Consider the following 21,970-nt stretch of genomic DNA (forward strand, 5'->3'; position numbering starts at 1 on the left):
TGAAGTTTGTGAAAAAGCATATATTTTGATACAATTATATTAATCTATTTTGAGATTTTAATTCATATAATAGTTAGACTATTTTTTATTAATAATTTGCTAGTCGTATAAATAAAAAAATATTATTATCATCATTTCTCTATATAAATATATATTTATTTTATTTATTTCAGTATTCACGCATCATCTGTATTAGTTTCGACCACTTTATAAAAAAAAGTTAAATATAATTATGTCAAAAATATGGACCAATTATATTTTTTTCAGACCTTAAAAAAAGGTGCCTTGTGCTTTTGTATTTTCAAAAACCACCAAAAAAAAAAAAAAAGTAATTTTGAAAATTTCAAAAAATCAAAACATCATAAAACAACTTTAAGATATTTTCTTAAGAAATTATTAAAGTTTGTACATTTATTTGATTTTTAGGTTATCTGAATTTATTGACATGAAACAATATCCTATTCTAACTCTAATATCATCGTAAATTTTTTAAAACATCTAAAGCTTAGAGAAACAACTTAGGAAAAGACTGGATCCCAAATATTTTACTAACTTTTCTATTAAATATTTCATATGGTTTCGATACCTATATCTTGTGAATCTTACATCATATGAGACATTTGGTAAAAATATTAGTAAAACATTTGAGATTTTTAACATTACTCAACAACTTAATACCTAATTTTAGGAAAAGACTATGCTACACATCTGTCAAATGATGTGTATCATATACACCTTATAAAAAAAAATTAAAATAATTTTCTACTTTCTGAGTCATAACTATAAATATATATATATATAAGTCATAATCTAACACAAAAAATTTAGAAAAATTTATTGTAAAGTCCTATTTTGGGAACTTCTGTACCATGGTCCTAAGTTTTAAATGGTTGACTGAGGAGTCCTTATTAAATGTAGTGTGTGACCAGTAAGTCCTTTTTCAAACATGGATGGGTATTGGTTAGACAGATATACCCTCACTAATTAATTGGAGAATTTTTTTTATTGGAATGTGTGACACGTATGGTGTGATACTCCAATGTAAATAGGTATTAATGTGACACTCTAACGTTGGGACAACGTAACAAGTATGATGTGACACTCTAGAATTTTTACTCATCCTTAGTATACTTTTTTCAAATGTGTGGTAGATATGAAATGACACTAAAAAAAAAAAAAAAAACTCATTAGTATACTTTTTTCAAATGTAACAACGTGGCGGGTATGTTATGATACTCTAAAAAAATTAAAAATTTCTTAGTGTACTTTTCTTAAACGTGACCTGTGATACTCTAGCGTGACAAATCCAATTTGATTGAATTACTGCATGTTTTCACGTCACACGCCAAAAAACAATTAGTAAAGAATTCACATCTCATATTGCGCGTGTTAAAAACAATCAAACTTTAAAAGCTACTAGTGAACAACGTGACACACAAACACCCACCACCTTTCCCACACATAAAAACTCTTTAATGTACTTTTCCTAAGCGTGACATGTGACACTCTAACATGGCGGATCCAATTTAATTAAATTACTACATGTCTTTATGTCACGCGTCAAAAAAACAATTAGTAAGGAATTCATATTTCACACTGCGCGTGTTAAAAACAACTAAACTTTAAAAAGATACTAGTGCACTTTTCAAACAACGTGACACACAAACATCCCACCACATTCCCTATATATAACCACGCCAAATGTCCCCCAACAATACTAACAATGGCAAAATAGTCAACAAATAATTTAAGGGATCACTCAGTCACCAAAAAAACATAAAGGACGTTATGGATTATAAGTCCACAAAACAGGATTTACTGATCAATTTCCTAAAAATTTATAACTAAATATCTCAAAATAATATCATAACTAAAAAAGAAAATAAATCATAACTAATGAAAAAAATAATATAATTAGAGATATATATGGTATTAAGTGTATAAGAGAATTGTCCTTCAATTTTAAAACCTTCTTTTAAGATTTTAGAATAATCTAATAAAAAACTAACCAGTATTGAGTAGTAGAAAGAAGAAGAAAAAATAAGAATTAATTATATAAACCAAACTTAAATAAATTAAAGGAACATGGGACAAATTTCTGCCCTTATTCAGATTTCAAGCTTCATTTTTTATAACCATGTTAGAAACATGAAATATGAACAAGATTTAATATAATTTATTGGTAAGACCACTTCTAAAACAAATTGTCCGCCAATATGTTATATGTGTCTGATTCTATTGCTGTTTCTAAACTTAACCTTTTTTAAGCTCTTAAAATAATAATGAATAAAAAAAATCCAGGACAGGTTGGGAAACACACTACAATAATCAAAGTATTATAAAAAAAATCAATTATTATATTTACTTTTTTGCGTGTCTTTTTATAAAAAATTAAAAGATAAATGAATATAACTAATATCAAAAACAACTCTTATATTTGTGTACAAACTCATATATTATTTTTTGAGCATTGTTATTCAAATCTAAAAGCTATATTTAATTTTTAAATTTAATAATATGGCAATCAATTAGAATATCTAAAACAATTTTATTTTTCATATATTTTCTAATTATCAATCAATCATCTATCTTACACATTAAGATTTAAAAAATAGATCTAAAGCGAGGACTTCTATATAATTTTCGTTATTTTTTTTATAAATAATTTAGGATATCTCTCACCGGCCAATCCAATTAGACCCGACTATATAGATATGAAAGTGATTAGTATGGATAGAGGGGACAGGGGATCCCTGGAGGCAAGGGAGATTTTTTTTTTTTTTTTTTTTTTTTTTTTTTCAGACAGTGATGGCTGAGTGACAGAGACTCATTTGAACATGAATATACTCTCTCCCTCTCTCTCATCAGTAGTAAATAGTATGTTTCTTACATTCCTTATTTTCTTCGAACACGCTTTCCCTCTCTTCTCTGGAAGTTTCCTTCCTTCCTTCCTGCAATATATCACCCCCCCTTTCCATAGATATCTATATATATTGCATTGTTTGTATGTAAATGCCTCAAAAGTCTACCATTCAAGTGTCCTCTGTTCTTTTCAGAGAAAGAAAGCAAGGCAGGAGAGAAATGGATTATTCCCTATGGGACTACCAAGAGGTGGGTGAATATTTCGGGAGGGTGTGTTTGTTTCTACTCATTTCTTTTTTTTCTCCATGATCTATCTTCTTTGCCACTGGATATGTATTTGCTTTTTCAATGAAGTTAGAAAATCAGAGAAGTTGTCCAGAAAATTGATATATAATTTAGATTCAATACTTAGCCCGCCCACGTTTAGAAATTAGTTATTTTAGTTAATTTTTGATTTTTTATAACAAAAAATATATATTAATGTGACAATTTATAATAATTTTTCGACTTTTTAATTATAAACTCATCTCATAAGGGAAGGCTTGTAAGTTATATAGCCGGACCCATATTTAAAATAAAAATGGGGTAACATCCGAATACAACAAAAACTTGGGTTTATGGTTATGCCATTGCCAATTATTATAGAGACTCAGGTTTCTAACCAAATTATGAATTGTACTTCAACAGAGTATACTTGAGCTCAAGCACAAAATCCTCTGCACCAACTTCGAGCTAGAAACTGCAAGAACCAAAGCGAAAGAAGCCATGATAAAATTCGATGACAGCATAAAGCAGTTACATCAATTATTGCAGCGAGTTTGCCAAGAAAGAGACGAAGCGAGAGATCAACTGCAAAGACTTGTCAACAAAGTGGACTCAATTGATTCCTCTGCAGTTGATTGTCTCTTCTTCACTGCCAATTCTTCTCCAGACCTATCTAACCCGAACTTGATCAATCCAAGTAATGGGTTGGTTTCAATGATTGATCCTGATTTAGCAGTGATTGACAATCTTGTCAAGGGAAGGCCTTTGCCACACAAAGGAAGGCTCCTGCAAACTGTGATTGAGGCCGGGCCATTGCTCCACACGCTCCTCGTTGCAGGGCCTCTTCCTTTGTGGCATAGTCCTCCCTCGACATTCCCATCTCTTCAGAAAATCGAGTCCAATTCAGACTGTGAAATCTTAAATTCCTTTTGTTCTTCATACCACAATGTCTGTCATACATCGAATTTGGCACATGGGATCGGGCTTGATGTCGAACATGGAGGGCAACCTGCCAATGGAAGTGGTTTGCAATTCTATGCATAATTTGTTTGCTAAGCTAATATGAATAGGAATTGGGTCTGATGTAAATGGACAATTCTTGATTTTGATAATGGAGTGAGTGTGTTTGATTGGGTTTGTTTATTCTAAAGGACTTTATGTACACTATTTTATTAGTCACTTTTGGCCTCATTTTTCATTATAAATCATTGTTCTTAAGAGTAATAAGGGTCAGTTTTAAAGTGTTCGCATGGACATTTTGAGTAACAATGATTCAATTTTACTTGCATCCAGTTTTATGATATTTACAATTTTATCTAAAGAAATGATTGAAGCAGTTCTGATTTACAATGAACTTATGAATCATTCAAATGAAGAAACTTGCAATAAAATCATAACCAAAACTCAAAAGCAACTTCTCACAAATGAGCATTGAGATACATTTTGATTGAGTCATCTAAAAGTAGAAATCACTCAAAAAGAATGAAATTCCACTTCATCACAATTCTTAACATAGCAAAAATTGGGATTGAGACCCTATCTCAATCCAAAATCCTTAGCCAAATGTTTGAACTCTAATGAAAATACAACCGAAACATGAAAGGTTAATTCATTTGGTTTCATTGTAATATCTTTATAAATCAAATAAAACAAATTATTTAATCTCTTGCTATTTAAAAAAAAAAAAAAAAACTCCTTAACCTCTTGGGTGTATAAGAGTGACTAACTAACATAGAAAAATAATTCATACACACAAAATTTCCCTCCCAAATCCCTCCAAATGATGTGCCAAACAAAATTTGAAAAGTTGACCCAACACTCCAAATCTCTCAAAACTCTCTTTACATATATATATCTTGCCACCTCATTGGAGGATTGTGAAGGAGAGAAATTGTGTAGATATAACACTGTTGCATAACCTAATTAGTTTGAAGTAATATTTATTAAATTTGGTTGAATTGTGCCAGAAAAAGTTCAGTTGGTACAATCTATTTCTATCGCACTAGGCCACATCAATCTAAGCAGTCTATAATTGTGGGTGGAGCAAATTGGGACAATTTTGATAATATTTTACTGGTGAATTTAACTTGCGGTTTAAAATTACTCAATTTGTCAATGAAATGAATAAATTACAAATTCTTATCAAACTCTCTAACACTCTTCCTCAATCTAACTCTAATTTGACTGTTTAAAACCTCTCTAGCTCATCTCATCTCTCTCTCTCCCCCTTATACAAATAATAGAATATTTTATCTAATTTGCAATTGTTTTAATTAACTTTAACTAGCCGGTGACACACGCGATGCGTGTACAATTCAGATGACTAATAATAAAAATAAATAATAAAGAATTTAATATCGTAATATGTATGTTGCTTAAGTAATAAATATGTTATTAATGAAATTCAAAATCTTTGATTCAAAATTTATTTACCTTGTGTATAATAATTTTTTTTATTTTAACATATGTAAAGTTGTCTCGTAATATGAGAAGAAGAAAATTTTACTAGACTTTTAAGCTCTCACTTAATAAGAATAGGTATTCTAAAATTAACACTAAAGCAAATCGAGTGGACGAACAAAAGAGTGAAATGGGCTACAAAGTGAGCCATTAGTTACCAACTAGCTATCTAGGCCCAAGTACTTGAGTAATGAAAGCCAAATCTAATTTTACCTAAAATAAAAAAAGAAGCCCAATTTAAGACCTATTTTGAAAAGTAAGAAAAAAAGGGTTAACTTTCAAAAAAAATTTAACTTTTCAAAAAAATATATATATAACTCCAATAAATCAATAAATCAACAAACTAATTTTTTTTGTTTTAAATTGTCAAAATAAGCCTCAATGGCTCTAGAAAAACAATGATACATCTCTCTAATTTTGAAATTTTAATTGAACTCTAATGATATAGGAAAGAATAAAAAAAATCAAAATCAAAACTAAAATATCATATTATAATAGAATTCACTCCCATTAAAACTTATTAAAATTACTTTATTAAAACTCTCAATCATTTTTAGCGCTAGAAAAGGAAAACCCTTTATATGGGTTATAGAAGTGCAACTCGGATGGGTTCTGTCCGATTGAGAGGTTATCTAAGCCCAGTCTAAGTTGTGTTGAGATCTGCCTAACCCGTCCAAGCTCGAATTGTAACCCCGAAGTTGCTTGCCTAAGCACAACCCGAGTTAAACCCGAATTGTCCGAATTGTATTTTTTTTTTTTGCAACTACATTATTAAATTATTAAAATTTGACTCTATTTATATTTTTTTATATATATATAGAAAATCATTAATACTATCAAAACAAATAATTTATATAATGTAAGAGAGATGCCGTTATAGTAGTCTTTATAATTTATGAGTGAAAAAAAAAAAGATTTTATGTTATTTGTGTATATAATATACATATTTAATATGATTTAATAATCTAAATTATTTTAATATTATGTAAGGACTAATAATTTATACATATATTTAATATTTTTATATATCTATATATATATAATTCGGATTTCGAGTTGCTCGGTTTGTTTGATATTTTTACCCAAGTCCGTCCAAATTTAATTCGACTTTCTGAATTTTTATCCAAACCCGTATCGAATTTAAAAATATCTTATCTAAACCTTAAAAAAATTCAGACTGAATTTAAATTGCTTGGGTTAAGCCCGCCCAAATTACGCCTTCACGGGGCCATCCCTAAACGACGGGGCTTTTCCCATATTAAGCTTATTTTGCATCTTAATTCCCAAACTAGGTCTAGTTTGGACGAAATTACCAAACTAAGCTAAAGCGCTATTACAAATCGCGCTTTTACTGTTTGGAGCCCAAAATGTGATGAATAGTGAAAGCGCTATTTTCAAATCGCGCTTTTAATTAAGAAAACGCTATTTAAAATCGCGATTTTAACATAAATTTTTTTTTCTGAAGAAAACGCTATTTGAAATAGCGCTTTCACCGTGCATTCGTTTTGTGAATAAAACGCTATTTGAAATAGCGATTTTCTTAAGAAAATGTTTAAAATATATTAAAATGTGAGCAAAATAAAACTTAAGTGCTTTGTAGCACAAATGGTAATGCAGTTGTTTTGCACCACAGTGGCGTGGGTTCAATCCGCGGGAGTTGCTACCTTTCAATTAAGTTTTCAACTCTTTTCTTTTTTTTCTTTTTTTTTTCCACTCACACTATACTTTATATATTTATTATGTAATTTTTTTATCAAAAAAAAGTAAAATGTTTGTTTGGTTAACTAAAATTTTTTTCTATAAAATACAATTTTCTTTTTTTTTTCACTCACACTATACTTTATATATTTATTATGTAATTTTTTTATCAAAAAAAAGTAAAATGTTTGTTTGGTTAACTAAAATTTTTTTCTATAAAATACAATTTTTTTCAAAATGTCAACATGATTGTTTAAAAAGTATTCAGCGTATTTGGTTTGAATTTTTTGGATTTAGTTATTTGAAAATTGAGTTTTTTTATTTTCATATTTTTTTGTTTTTGTTTTTAGTAAATATTTTTAAAATTTTAAACATTTTTTTTTTACTTTTTTAGATGCACCTTAGTTAGATGTATCTAAAAAGTAAAAATATTTTTAAAAATATTTTAAAAAATTAATAAATACATAAAAATACAAAAAATGTACTGAAAAAATATTTTTGTATTTTTAGTATCTTTTCAGCAAATTATCATTTTTTTTTCAGCAAAATGTACTCAAAAAAATATGTACAGTGAAAGCGTACTCAAAAAATATTTTTTCAGCAAAATGTACGCTTTTAAAATGTACTAAAATATTTTAAAAGTGTACATTTTTTTATTTTTTCATAAATATATAAAGTATAGAGTGAGCGAAAAAATACAAAAATACAAAAAATATACTGAAAAAATTAATACAAAATATTAATTTTTTCAGCAAAATGTATTCAAAAAATGTACGTAAAGTATTTTAAAAGGGTACATTTTTTTATTTTTTCATAAATATATAAAGTATAGAGTGAGTGAAAAAATACAAAAATACAAAAAATTAAAACAAAATATTAATTTTAAATATTAATACATTTTTTGAATACATTTTTCTGAAAAAATTAATATTTTGTATTAATTTTTTCAGTATATTTTTTGTATTTTTGTATTTTTTCACACACTCTATACTTTATATATTTATGAAAAAATAAAAAAATGTACGCTTTTAAAATATTTTAGTACATTTTAAAAGCGTACATTTTGCTGAAAAAATATTTTTTGAGTACGCTTTCACTGTGCATATTTTTTTGAGTACATTTTGCTGAAAAAAAATGATAATTTGCTGAAAAGATACTAAAAATACAAAAATATTTTTTCAGTATATTTTTTGTATTTTTATGTATTTATTAATTTTTTAAAATATTTTTTCACAATTTTTTTACTTTTTAGATACATCTAACTAAGGTGCATCTAAAAAAGTAAAAAAAAAATGTTTAAAATTTTTTAAATATTTACCAAAAACAAAAAAAAATACGAAAATAAAAAAACTCAATTTTCAAATAACTAAATCCAAAAAATTCAAACCAAATACACTGAATACTTTTTAAACAATCACGTTGACATTTTGAAAAAAAATTGTATTTTATAGAGTTGATTTTTAGTTAACCAAACAAACATTTTATTTTTTTTTGATAAAAAAATTACATAATAAATATATAAAGTATAGAGTGAGTGAAAAAAAAAAAGAAAAAAAAAAGATGAACTTAATTGAAAGGTAGCAACTCCCGCGGATTGAACTCACGCCATTGTGGTGCAAAACCATTTGTGTTATAAAGCACTTATGTTTTATATTGATCACATTTTAATATATTATAAACATTTTCTTAAGAAAACAGATACGCACGATAAAAGCGTGGTTTGGAACAGCGATTTCGTCATATGCACAGTGAAAGCGCTATTTCAAATAGCGTTTTCTTTAGAATTTTTTTTTATGTTAAAGGCGTGATTTGAAACAGCGCTTTCTTAATTAAAAGCGCGTTTTTGAATAGCGTTTTCACTATTCATCAAATTTTGGGCTCCAAACAGTGAAAACGCGATTTGTAATAGAACTTTAGCTTAATTTGAAAAATCCGTCCAAACTAGGCCTAATTTGAAAAATAAGATGTAAAAGAGGCTTAATATGGGAAAAGCCCCCCAAACGACCCCATTAAAGGCTCGAATACACGTGTCCCAAAATCAGGCCACGTGTCTGAATGGTCCAAACTCGAGCCCACGGGTCACTTTATCCACAAAAACTTTTCCATAACCATAACCCTACCCACTATTAAACCATGGTTAAAAACTAACCTTGGTCACAACATACCGTGGTTAGTTCTTCCACAGCTACTCTGGATCAAGGAATCAGGAACCATGATACCTCTCTCTGTCTCTTCCAGATCTGTATAAAACCAGGGTTTCCAAAGACGAATCTCCCTGGATTTTTCATCACCAATTCCTGTAAATTTCGATTCGAATTCGATTTTTTTGGTATCTTTAACTCGTTTTGATGTGTAATTTTCTTCGATCATTGTCTGTGTGCAATTCATAAATGGAGACTCAGAGGATCGTAGAATTTCCTCACAAAAACATGGATAAGCGCCCCAGGAAGAGACCTCGCTTGACGTGGGACATGGCAGCTCCTGTTCCCCTACCTTCCAAGGTCATATATATATATATATATATATATGTATATATATGTTTATATCTTTACCTTATTGCTTGAATTTGTTAGACATGATTGAAATTTGCGTAATTGCTTCTCTCAATTTTCATATATGTCTGATGTCTCTGTCTCTGTGTTTCTCTTTCTTGAATTTTATGGAAATTTGACTCAGATTTCGCTGCAGTTTTGTGTATTTTGATGCAATGTATTTTTCAAGCATGGATTTTTAACCAACATTTTTCATTATTTTTTCCCAGGTAGATTGATCTCTAAAACAAAGATGTTTCTTGGTCCTTTTTCCGTAACTGTAATTGTTTAATTGAAAAGAAAGAATCTGACAAAAATTATTGATACTATTGATTGATATTTTTTTGGCTGCTTTATTTTCATTATAATTTTGATTCTATTGATATGTTCTAGCTTCTGATTTAATTATGTTTTGTTTTTTAAAAAAACTATATGCTATCTGCTAGAAAAGTTTTATTTGTAGTTGTGGCATTATGGAACTGCAAAAACGGAATTTACTGTCTAGGTTGGTAGTCGTTGTGATAGAATGTATAGTGATTAATTGCTTTCTGCAAAAAATTCTTACATTGTAATTTTTTTTAATAATAATAATTATTAGTATTATTATTTATGTCAAGCCTTTTGAATGGAGATAGAATGATATACTGATGTGGGCAAATTACACTACCAGTGTCTATAGTTTGGGACTCGTGTCACTTTGGTGTCTGACTTTTCAATTGTAGCACATTTGACCATCAATTTTGAATTTTGTTCCACATAAGGACAATTGAAGATGCTATTATTTAATTTCAAGGGTAAAATCGTCAATTTAATAAAATATGAATTAATTTGACAAAAATAAATATCAAAAAAATATTTTTAATTTTTTAAAAATTATTTTAATCCACCAATGATAAAATTATGTAAAATTGATTAAAATTAATAAAAATTACGGGATTAAGTTTTAAAAATTAATTTTAGATGATCATCATCCAAACACATAATAAAAATTAATTTGGTAAAATAAATAAATAAATGTCTAAAAGATTTATCAATTTTACATAATTTTATTTTTAGTGGGTAGAAATAATTTTTAAAAATTCAAAAATATTTGTTTGACATTTATTTTTGTCAAATTAGTTTATATTTTATCAAATTGGCAATTTTACCCTTAAAAATTCTAATGATATCTTCAATTGTCCTTATTTGGAACAAAATTCAAAATTCAGGGTCAAATGTGTCACAATTGAAAAGTCAGGGACCAAAGTGACACAAGTCCCATTCACCCTACTGAAGATGTGAAAATAATCTAGAAATGATAGGATATAGATGGAAAAGTGAATGAAAAATTATATCTTAGGCTCACACTTACTGTTTAGAAAATATATCTGTTTGCATTTGTCTCAAGTCAAAACATTTAAATTGTTCCAGTTTGTTCTCTGCCAAATGGTTTGCAGTGCAATAACAATTAGATAGAATTGTCCTTTGAAATAGTTCATTGATATTTTGTTGAAAATCTTGCTTCTAAATGGTCCACTCAATTAAAAGTCTGTATTTTTATCCCCTCAATCTAAAACAGCATATTAATTAATTGTATTTGATTTCTATTGGCAAGCATCTTGAGGGTATTTTAAGTACAAAATATAATAAAAAAATATTCATAATAAAATGTCAAAAAAATGTTCTGGGTTTGGTAGGATTTAAAAGCTTAGTGCTTTCATATGTGGGTTAGATTTGGGTGATTAGTGTTAAGTATTAACCAACTATATATGTATAACCAACATGCTTTTAAAATTTGTTAAATATTTGTGTAAATTTGGATTTGGAGTTGATGATAAAAATCATATAAGACAAAATTTGGACAGCAAACATATTCTAGTTCAATTACTACACCAAACTTAGATGGCCTAGTTGTGTAGGAGTTCTTTGGTTGAATCATCAAATTAGTGCTAAGGCAATGTAGAAGTTGAAGAAGATTAATAAACTTTGGCTTTCATTAGAAGGCACCTTGGTAATTTGAGAAGTCTTCAAAAATTCTGTCTTATTAAATGTTATTGTTTAGAAGGAGTGTAGTAGTGTTCTGAAAGCTTGTTGCCTTATGAATCATTTGTAGAAGTAGATATGGAGCAACAAAAGCTTTAACAAGGCACCTATTAGTGAAAGACTAATGTTTATATGCATATAAGTGATGTGAATATAGACGTATGTGTGTACAGTCATGTCTACATGCACCTATATGTGTAGTTACTTGGACATGTGTTAATAAGTGCATTCAAACAAAGATCAACAAGAATATGGCATGACATAAATACACAAACAAGAACACTAGTAAAAAATATATATTATAATATGTGGTCATATGGAATAACATTATCTTTAATCAAACTATTGTAAGGTCTAAATGCAATTAGTCAATTACACTAATTGAGTAATAGGACCGACACATATAGGTTACAAACACGACTCTAACGCACCACATGACATGTCTATTTTTATTTTAAAATTTTGGACACATTACAGAACACTTTGCGGGCACGCGTGTCTCATGTGTTTGGACATGCCTAGGACACGTTTGAGGTTTTATTATAATTTTAAAAACGTGGTTTGGGGTCAAAGCCTTTTGTTGTTCTAAGGTATGTGCAATAGATCCCAACAGAAAACTCAAGCTCTCCATTTTTTTACTTGGATCGAATCATTGGCATATGAATAAAGCAACTACGTGAATCGATTTGATGATGGTGATAATGGTTCAATGCGACCCAACCATGTTAAGAAGGCAACCAAGCTGATTGAACTGAAATTGTGGATAAAAGTTAGGCTATGATGCCAAAATTGATGTAGTAGAGGAAGTAGAAGAATACTAAGGAGAAGAGAAGAAAGACAGAGATGAAGGGAAGGGGGGCCAACCAATACCAAACAATATATCAATTCTTCAATATTCAAGGCAAGTCTGATAAACAATTACATAAAAGGCATATGTATAGGCATCCTAAGAATCCTTAGTTAAAGTTACCAAAAATAAGGACTACAATATTAAACTAATAAAGCAATAAAACTGTAAATGAGAAAACAACATTAAAATAAATCTTCAATATTTAATGTAACTTCATCTAATGCCTCCACATTCCCCATCAGGGAGAGGTTTAACAATCTTACGGAGATCAAACCAGACACCTATGATTATTCATCATCGACAACCTTTATCCAAAAGGTACTCCACCATCGATCGTCTTCCACAAGTCTTTGATCATCAACAACCTCTTCAATTTAACTTTATCTAATACCTTCACATTCCCCATCAGATAGAGGTTTAACAAAGTTATGGAGAATAAACCAGACACTCGCAATTATTCATCATCGGCAACCTTTATCCAAACGGTACTCCACCATTGATCATTTTCTACCAATGACTTTGATCATCAGCAACCTCGACCAATTGCTCCATCCAAAAGGTACTATCTTGTCTCTCTCTCTCTCTCTCTCTCGTCTCTCTCAGTGTGCGCCTATCCCTTCGTGCACTTAGTAGGAATACAAAGTTTTAGTAGCCTCATGCCTTCTTCCCTCTCTCTTTCTTAACCAATGCCTACTATCCTTTTTGGTGTTTTTGATGAATGTTGGATGTTGATGAGTGATTTTTGGATTGTAATGTTTTATTTGATGAAATCTTCTTTGACTTCTTGTGATTTATTTATTTTTTATGGATGATCTATTCATATTGAATTAGTGTTGGTTTCTCATTATTTGGTTATTTTTGGAGGTTATATTTGTATATATATAGCAAATAAAAAAAAATATTTTTTTACTTGTATCCCCTCTATGTTTGAGATGGAGAACTAGAGTTTCTAGGTCGGAGATATATCTATGTCCTAGACCGGTATTTGTCATGGTCTAGAATTGTATAGAGATCTCTCTCTAAGAGTGGTTGAGGTGTTGGTTTCTTGAGGAGAAATAGGATGTACACCTAGACAAACCCTCAACTTAGTCACCTAGTCATATGTGTCTAGTTGATCCCATGCCATAGGATCGCTTGGACGCCTATGACTAGTACACCAACCATGTGGGAGTCTCTAAGCCTTGTGCTCGTCCTGGGTTGGCTTGGGAGCATCAGGGTGCCATTGGAGAACCAATTGTAAAGCATAGGTGTATGCTCTGTGGAAAACTACTTGCTACTAATAAGCCTAGACAAGTGATATGACACAGACATGTAAATTTTCAAAAAATACCGGACACGACACGGGAGACACATGCAAAACATATCATTTTTATATATTTATTGTATGTCATATATTTGAACATTGTAAATTTACTCTTTCAAATGTTAAATCACATCAAATTCATCAACCTTAGATATGCTACTCTGATGAGAAAAAAAAAAAACTAAAAACTAAAAAATGGGACACTTCCTTCAGCGTGTTCGACATGTGTGTTGAGTGTGTCCAACACGTGTCCGTGTCCCCCACTTGTTGTGCACTAGTAAGTTACCTCTGGAGAGGTTCGTGTTCCATAGTCACTTGGCTAAGTGTCACGGGCTGACTCCTTTAGAGGCGCAGCGGATCAATTTTTCGCCCATGTGGTGCTCAAACTCCACCAAGTTTAAGCCCGCCATAGCTCGTTGACAAATCGAGTGTTGATGGTCTCACCCGTTTGAACATTAGGGCCCAATGCTTTGTCAAGCAGTACAACTTCACACGGAAGCCCCATCTTCCCTCGGATGCCACAAGTAGGCCTAATGCCTCAAGTGCATCAAGCACGGCATAGGTCGCTTCATAGCGCCAAGCTTACTTCAAGCAAGGTGCTCGCCCAACTTAGGTTTATGTCATCAAGGTGCCTAGCCACACAACAATGTGCTAGTGAAAGTCCTCAACTTAGCCGACAAGCCAACATTGCATGTTGGGTCTTTGATAGCATCTCGAAGTGTCGTAGGGTCAAGCGTGCCTCGATAGATGCACATTGGATGGCCACTTGGTCATGCGAAGCCCACAAGCCACCGAGGGTCAATCTCTCGCCCACGGCGTAATCCTCGTGCCAACACGTGTGTTAGATTCCGCCTAAGGCCATTGCGCACCTTAGCGTTGCACCAACGTGTAGCATGAGTAAGGCAACGTCTCAATCTGTAGCTTGCTTGTAGCATAATGTAGTCCCTCAATGGACTTAGTCAATACGTAGCTTGATGCCTTCATTCGATAGCCCACATATGCGGTGTCACCTTCCAACCGCTTAGCTTAAGCCACGGGATACCCTCGTGTAAGGTTGAACCCAAACCAAGTACTTGAGTTGGCACACGAGGCCTTTAGTGGTGCCTCGATAGCCCATTCGGTCCAAAACGAGTCCCAAAGATGCCATATTGCGTGGCATAATGGAAGCAACGTAGTGAATCTCTCCCTCGGGAGGACACGCGCAGTACTTACATTATTGTACCGTCCACGGGGCTCCCAAACCCACGTGGAGACTCTAGACACCCCTCTGGATGCCTAAAACCTGCCCTTGAGTTGCCCCAAGGTCGCTCACTTGAAGCCCAGTTTGGGCGGGGAGGTAGGTAGGTAGCACACCTTGCCCCTTTATATATGCTTGTTAAGCAATTTGCCCTCTGGCAGGAGAAAACATCAATATGTCCGAGGAGTCATAATGATTTTTCATAAATTCCACAAATTGAGAAAAATCACGAAACTTGGTCGGGAAAACACTTCCCCTAAGACCTCTTTCAAATAAAAATTTCAACCCGAAACTCCTTCATTTGAATGTCCAAACAACGCGCCAAAATTCTGCACTGTTGGCTGCCATTTCTGCCTGCTGGCAGCGCTGGTTGGCTGTTAACATGGGCTGCGGCTTTGTCGTTTGCTGGCTATTAGTGGCCTACATGCCTTGGGCTACTTGAGGCCAATGTTAGGCCACGTTGGGGCACTTCCAATGGTGACTCTTGAGCACTCAAATGGCCACACCACCGTGAGCGAAACGTCACGGAGTTAGCCTTGCAAGGCAACCCGTGACACTAAGCCAAGGGAGATTTGAGTGTATTAGCATGAGTAGAGATGGACATACTTGGCAATATTTTAAATTGAAAACTAATAATAATGTGATTACGTAACAATGTGCAATTAGAGGATGAGATCAAAACTTTATAGGAAGGATGGATAAAAGAACATTTACTTATATTCTCCTTTCCCCCCTCCCTCCCTCCCTTGAATGTCCTTTTGGTTCTCTTTTCTCTCGCCACAACTATTTTCTCTATCCATGAATTACAATAGCAGCATAATTCATACACTAACTTTTACTATAAGTATATATCCTCATTAGTTATAGTTCAAGAAGAAAATGTAGTGAGCAATTCTTATATAGGAATCTTATGTTGGTTGAAGGAAAGTTGGGTTACAGTATGCCATGCCAAGTGTGTTTTTGTTTAGTCCGAACTCTATTAGGTTGCTTCTCTTTTAAAGTTTTTAAAAAATTGACTTTGGAGATCACTTGACATAGTATGCAATTGGCAGTAAAAGGTATCACACATCTCACTGTAACATATTTTGAGCTGGTTTCACTTCCCATCTAACAATGTGCAGAGCATTAACATTCATCTAGTTTGACACAAGGTTTGCTACTGTTGAAAGTTGTGCCAGGGTTTTGAAGATTCAATTTTTACACTGTCAAAAGGATTTTTACGTCATTGACATGTGGATTATGTTTACTGCCATTCAGGTCCTTCCACCAATATATTGTGGGCACGAGTTTGGGAATGGGGCAGTTCCCAATTATGCTTATTCTTCTATATATTACAAGCCCCTCAATGAATCACCTCCTTGGAGACCAGATGATAAAGATGGGCATTTTGTTTTTGCCATTGGAGAGAACTTAACTACTCGTTGTAAGTTTGCATTGATAATCTTCAAATATTGTCATCATTTTTTTGTTGGTAAGTAAATTATTGTCTTCATGAGAACATCTTAACCTTATTTTCTTATTTGATTGAAAGTAAACAAACATTGACTCAACTAGAATTTATTTTTGCATTTAATCTATAAGAAAAACAATTCCAATGACTGGATTCAAACCGTACATCGATGATAGTCCAAGACTTCTCTACTAGTTAAAAAAAAAAAAAAAAAAAAACAGTCCAAGATTGAGTAGAAGTCGTAAAACAGAAAGGATGTGAGAGAGAGAAATCATAAAACATTGGGGACTAGAGATAGAGGCTTACCATGGTTGGCTTCTTGCTCAACTAATTTTTTTAGTTATATGATATTTGGACTGCCCAGTTCTGTTGACTTATGAGCAGTTTTCATGTATTAAATTAGCTGTCTGATTTTTGTTTTTTGTGTTTTTTTTTTTTGATTGAAAAAGGTGGGTTTTCTTTCAAAAGGATGCTAGTCTGCTTTTGAAAGATTCAAAAGGACACATCCTGTAATTAAGAAGTGGTTTCCAAAATGCTCTCAAACATTTTTTCTGAAAGTTGCGAAAATTTTGAGACTCATGTTTTGTTTTTTGGGGGTGTATGTGTTCATATTGCTATTCCTAACTGGAAACCACAAAACAGAGAACAGAAAGTAGTGTTATGGTGCTTCCTAGAAAATGGTTCTCTCTAACTCATTTCTAAAAACAGTTTTTGAAAATAACAAACTACTTGGTCTTCGGTTTAGATATGTCCTATTATTTGTGGATCCGTGTTCTCAGTTTTTTCTTTGATTTGTTATCTGTTCACCAATAACATATTTTATTTACTTGTACTTGCAGACAGGATTTTGAGTAAAATGGGTGAAGGTTAGTTTTCCCTTCAGCTTCTTTCCTTCTCCCTTTATCTGTTCCTTTCCTTCTTTTTTATTATTTATTTTTGTTATTAATATGAGTCTTCTAGACATTGCTATTAATATTAAATACTCACTTTTTAGGTTCCATAAACTTTCAAATTGACATTCCATATTCCCATCATTGTTAATTCATTCGATGAATTAAATCCATTGGGTAATATAATTGCAGGGACTTTTGGGCAAGTCTTGGAATGTTTAGACAATGAAAGGAAAGAGATTGTAGCAATTAAAATTGTTCGTTCAATAAACAAGTACCGCGAAGCTGCCATGATTGAAATTGACGTCCTACAGAAACTTTCCAGGCATGATATTGGTGGCACACGGTACGCATCAGATTCCATATCTTGTCCCTTTTTAACTGTAAAAGTTTACAGTAATTGGGTATAAGTTGTTTTATTGTTTGCAGTTGTGTGCAAATACGGAATTGGTTTGACTATCGTAATCATATTTGTATTGTAAGTATTTATTGGTACTTGTGGTTTAATTAATTTGAAAGGGCGATGATGTCCCTTTGTGCCTGGATATTCTGTGAGTTAAAAACTTGCGGATGGATTTAAATGGTCTTAACAGGTATTTGAGAAGCTTGGACCAAGCTTATACGATTTTCTCCGCAAAAACAGCTATCGTTCATTTCCAACTGATCTTGTTCGGGAGTTTGGCAGACAACTTTTGGAATCTGTAGCATGTGTGTGCACACATCTTGCATCATTTTTTCTATAAATGCTTCAACTTATTGCTCAGCAGCTCAAATGCTTTTTTAATTATGCTCAGATTTGGGAATCACCGGGACTCCTATTTCCATCTTTGATTTATTTAACAGTAGATTGAAACCCAGAGTAATCTTTGTTTGCTCAAGCATGATTAGAATTGATGATCAACTTTACTTCTGATTCTCATTCATTTTGCTTACTTGCTTTTGCAGTTATGCATGATTTACGCCTGATTCATACAGATCTGAAACCAGAAAACATACTTCTTGTTTCATCAGAATATGTTAAAGTGCCAGATTATAAGGTATTGACTCATGCGATATGTTCTCTTTATTTATTTGTTTGTTAGTTTATCTTTAAAAGAGTTTTGAATTTGTGTGCGCATGCAAATCAGACTTGGCAAGATTAGGGTGTGTTCCAATCCATCTCAATAGGGCTGTGTTTGGATCTAGGATTGAGAAGCGATTTGTGGAGGGAACGGAAAAAGAAAGGGATGACAAAAATTAAGCTTCTGTTTCATTCACTTTTCCCTTCCTATTTCTGTTCCCTTCGCAAATCCCTCCTCACATCCTTGATCCAAACACAGCCTAAGGGTTTTATATTTAAACCCAACTGATATGTTGGCCTTTTCGTTTGGAGTCTATTTGTGGATGCAATTGATATCTTGGATATTCTTTTTGCTGCATTTGTCCTGAATTACTGCAAATAAAAATCTTTGGTCTAATTTTTCATGTAACTAGAGTATTGATATTAGTTGATGAGATAAACTGTATAAATCAATAATACTGTTGCTAGGCTGGTGCTTATGAATTTCATTCTTATTTTAACTTCAGATCGCTAATATTTTGATTATATGTTGTCTGCATTCAAGCTTCTATCACGATCTACTAAAGATGGTTCATTTTTCAACAATCTGCCAAAGTCAAGTGCTATTAAGCTAATTGATTTTGGGAGTACTACTTTTGAACATCAGGACCACACCTACGTGGTGTCAACGCGTCATTATCGTGCACCAGAAGTTATTCTTGGTAATGGCCATTTGTTATCAGATTTTGTAGTCAGTATTTTTATGTTTGTCATTTAATGTTGATGTGTTAAAATTATTTATTGTTTTGTTTTCACTAGGTCTTGGATGGAACTATCCTTGTGACTTGTGGAGCGTGGGTTGCATACTTGTTGAACTTTGCTCAGTAAGTAAGATTGTGCTTTTTCTTGTTTGTTTCTACTACTGAGAGCATTAGTGGCATGTTGGTTTTAGTTTATCTTTCATCTGTTGATCATATTGCTAAGAAGGATTTAGAAGATTCAGTGGAAGGTCCAATTTTCAATGTGGTGACCAATCACTTACAAGATGAGCGCCCTTCAAATGTTATGTTGTTACTGAATTAATTTATTGGGAAGGAAATCAGTGTCTACAATAAATTATCCTTGTAATTGATCTGAGTTTAAGTTGTTCTGTTCACTCATCATTGCATACTTCATTCAACCACGTTTCTATTTATGGCATTTTTTTGACTTCTACTTTGTTTGTCAACAGGGTGAGGCCCTTTTCCAAACACATGAGAACTTGGAACATCTAGCTATGATGGAGAGGGTGTTAGGGCCACTGCCACAGCATATGATTATTAGTGCAGAGTAAGATCTGTTGTTTTCGTTCTTTTATTTCATACTATTTATCTGCTTCATCCCATGTATAAAGCTCTCTTATTTGTATTTTTTCAGCCTTCGTGCTGAGAAATATTTCAAGAGGAGTGCACGCTTGGATTGGCCAGAGGGTGCAAGCTCCAAAGAAAGTATGAGGGCAGTTTGGAAACTACCCCGCCTACAGGTAATTGGTAGATTTGTTTATTTTGAACTGTTAATAGAATCGTATGCAGCGGGTACTAATTTAACATCATCTCCGTTGTTCTCACTAGCTATTTTTCATAGGAATGAATAATAGAAATGCCTGGATGGCATTTGGCTAGCAATTGTGAACATACTCTGAAACTGTTTAATCACTGATGTCGGCCAAGTGAATTGTATTGCAGACAGTGTTAGAATTTTATTTGAATTTTTTTGGGAGATGAATTTTATTACTTAAACATGGAAGTAGTTTGTTACTTATATTATAGTTTAGAAGCATTAATTTATGATTAAGTATAAACTTGTTATGGAGAGCTCTTGGGCCAGTTGGTATCATTTTGCAAAACTTGTATCGTGCATTCTTCAAAAGTCTGAATCTGAGAAGGCTAAGATTCAAGAACATGATTACTTATCAAAAGAAAGAAAAAATATTCATGAACATGATTACTCTCTCTCTCTCTCTAACACACACACGATGAAAATGCAGTTCTGCAGAAACTCTTTACAAGTTCTGCGAAAGGCCCATTGTTGGGAGAGATTTCTGGAAGAAGTTATTATTATTATTAACATTGTCTTCTTATAAGTTGTCCTTCCACTTTTGTGCCCTACAAGATATTATGTCATCCATCTCTCATGTTGGGCAACTGAGTAAAGCTGAAGTAAAGGGTGTGACTTAAGTGACCTAAGAAAGAAAAAAATATTCATGAACATGATTACACACTCTCTCTCTGTCTCTAACACACACACAAGATGAAAATGCAGTTATGCAGAAACTCTTTACAAGTTCTGGGAAAGGCCCATTGTTGGGAGAGATTTCTGAAAAAAGTTATTATTATTATTAACATTGTCTTCTTATAAGTTGTCCTTCGACTTTTGTGCCCTCCAAGATATTATGCCATCCATCTCCTATGTTAGGCAACTGAGTAAAGCTGAAGTAAAGGGTGTGACTTAATTGTCTTTCATTATCATTAAAATGCCTCCTCCTGCTGCCGGATTTGTGATCCCATTTGGCGCATACAGGAAACAGACAACATTATGAAGAGGGGTATAGTTTTAAGTATTTTGCACCATCAAGAGATTAATTTGCATTTCCAACATTGAATAATGATCTTTGGTTTGATCATGTGAATATATTCATAGATGAAAACCTTGTTCTTCTTGTGATATTTGCCCTTGTCTTCTTTATGTATTAATTTGATCTTTTCTTATATTTTCTTTCTTTTCTTTTTTCCTTTTTTTCTTTTTCTGTTTATTCTTTATGTATATTGCAGAACTTGATAATGGAACATGTGGATCACTCTGCTGGTGATATTATTGATCTTTTGCAAGGGCTTCTGCGTTATGACCCAGCAGAGCGGCTCAAAGCAAGGGAAGCTCTTGGACATCCCTTCTTCACCAGAGAGATGAGAAGTTGTGGCTATCTCTTCTAACTGGATCTTGTCTAATGCTTTCATGAGTGTAAGTGATTACTCATCAAGCAAAAAGTTCAAAGAAAACAAAGATGAAAATTCGACACCATTCAATAGTTTTTGACCGACAACATCATTTCTTTTGTGCTGCTTGTTACTGCTGTTTCTGTATAGAAGTGTATACCCTTCTTTCTCGTTTCTCCTTATCTCCTCCCGTCTTTTTTGTCGGTTTCCTCTTATACTACTAACGTATTTGGACTGAATTACCCAAAAAGTCTGTTACATTCCATTGATGAAGAAGTTATTTAGTCAATAATTTGTTAAAATATATCCTGGTATTGTGATTTTCTTCTTCATCAAATCAATCTCTCTTTCTCTCTCTCTCAATAAACCAAATTGCATAACAAAATATTTTT

The 21,970-nt window shown here is 32.3% G+C and overlaps 2 protein-coding genes across 5 annotated transcripts; both read left to right on the forward strand.

Moving 5' to 3' along the window:
- Positions 1-2,872: 2,872 nt before the first annotated feature.
- On the forward strand, positions 2,873-4,303 carry LOC114269999 (uncharacterized). Its single transcript, XM_028211386.2, has 2 exons — positions 2,873-3,111; positions 3,550-4,303. Exons 1-2 carry the CDS (start codon positions 3,013-3,015, stop codon positions 4,168-4,170), a joined length of 720 nt encoding a protein of 239 aa, XP_028067187.1. The 5' UTR covers positions 2,873-3,012; the 3' UTR covers positions 4,171-4,303.
- A 5,106-nt stretch (positions 4,304-9,409) lies between these two features.
- LOC114269960 (serine/threonine-protein kinase AFC1) lies at positions 9,410-21,882 on the forward strand. 4 transcript variants are annotated; one of them, XM_082919250.1, is made up of 14 exons: positions 12,600-12,742; positions 12,934-13,005; positions 13,097-13,246; positions 16,485-16,698; positions 17,517-17,543; positions 17,760-17,913; positions 17,997-18,045; positions 18,161-18,275; positions 18,513-18,604; positions 19,172-19,328; positions 19,426-19,490; positions 19,838-19,935; positions 20,023-20,128; positions 21,417-21,882. In XM_082919250.1, the coding sequence occupies exons 5-14, from the start codon at positions 17,534-17,536 to the stop codon at positions 21,573-21,575; spliced, it is 1,005 nt and encodes a 334-aa protein (XP_082775376.1). In that variant the 5' UTR covers positions 12,600-12,742; positions 12,934-13,005; positions 13,097-13,246; positions 16,485-16,698; positions 17,517-17,533; the 3' UTR covers positions 21,576-21,882. The 4 variants fall into 4 exon arrangements, with proteins under 4 accessions (XP_028067152.2, XP_028067151.2, XP_082775376.1 ...); XM_082919249.1 differs by having other exon boundaries at positions 16,485-16,650; XM_028211351.2 differs by lacking the exons at positions 12,600-12,742; positions 12,934-13,005; positions 13,097-13,246 and adding an exon at positions 9,410-9,785 and having other exon boundaries at positions 16,485-16,650.
- The last annotated feature ends 88 nt before the right edge of the window (positions 21,883-21,970 follow it).

This window comes from Camellia sinensis, chromosome 3 (assembly GCF_055761805.1).
Source record: "Camellia sinensis isolate YWXY chromosome 3, ASM5576180v1, whole genome shotgun sequence".
Taxonomy (NCBI): Eukaryota; Viridiplantae; Streptophyta; class Magnoliopsida; order Ericales; family Theaceae; genus Camellia; species Camellia sinensis.

Bases quoted from the DNA above. Each gene is read 5' to 3' on its own strand.
- LOC114269999 (XM_028211386.2), top strand. From the start codon at position 3,013: ATGCCTCAAAAGTCTACCATTCAAGTGTCCTCTGTTCTTTTCAGAGAA. The intron at 3,112-3,549 runs GTGGGTGAATAT...GTACTTCAACAG, and splicing joins CCCTATGGGACTACCAAGAG to AGTATACTTGAGCTCAAGCA.
- LOC114269960 (XM_028211350.2), top strand. From the start codon at position 9,675: ATGGAGACTCAGAGGATCGTAGAATTTCCTCACAAAAACATGGATAAG. The intron at 17,544-17,759 runs GTTAGTTTTCCC...ATATAATTGCAG, and splicing joins TTTGAGTAAAATGGGTGAAG to GGACTTTTGGGCAAGTCTTG. The intron at 17,914-17,996 runs GTACGCATCAGA...TATTGTTTGCAG, and splicing joins CATGATATTGGTGGCACACG to TTGTGTGCAAATACGGAATT.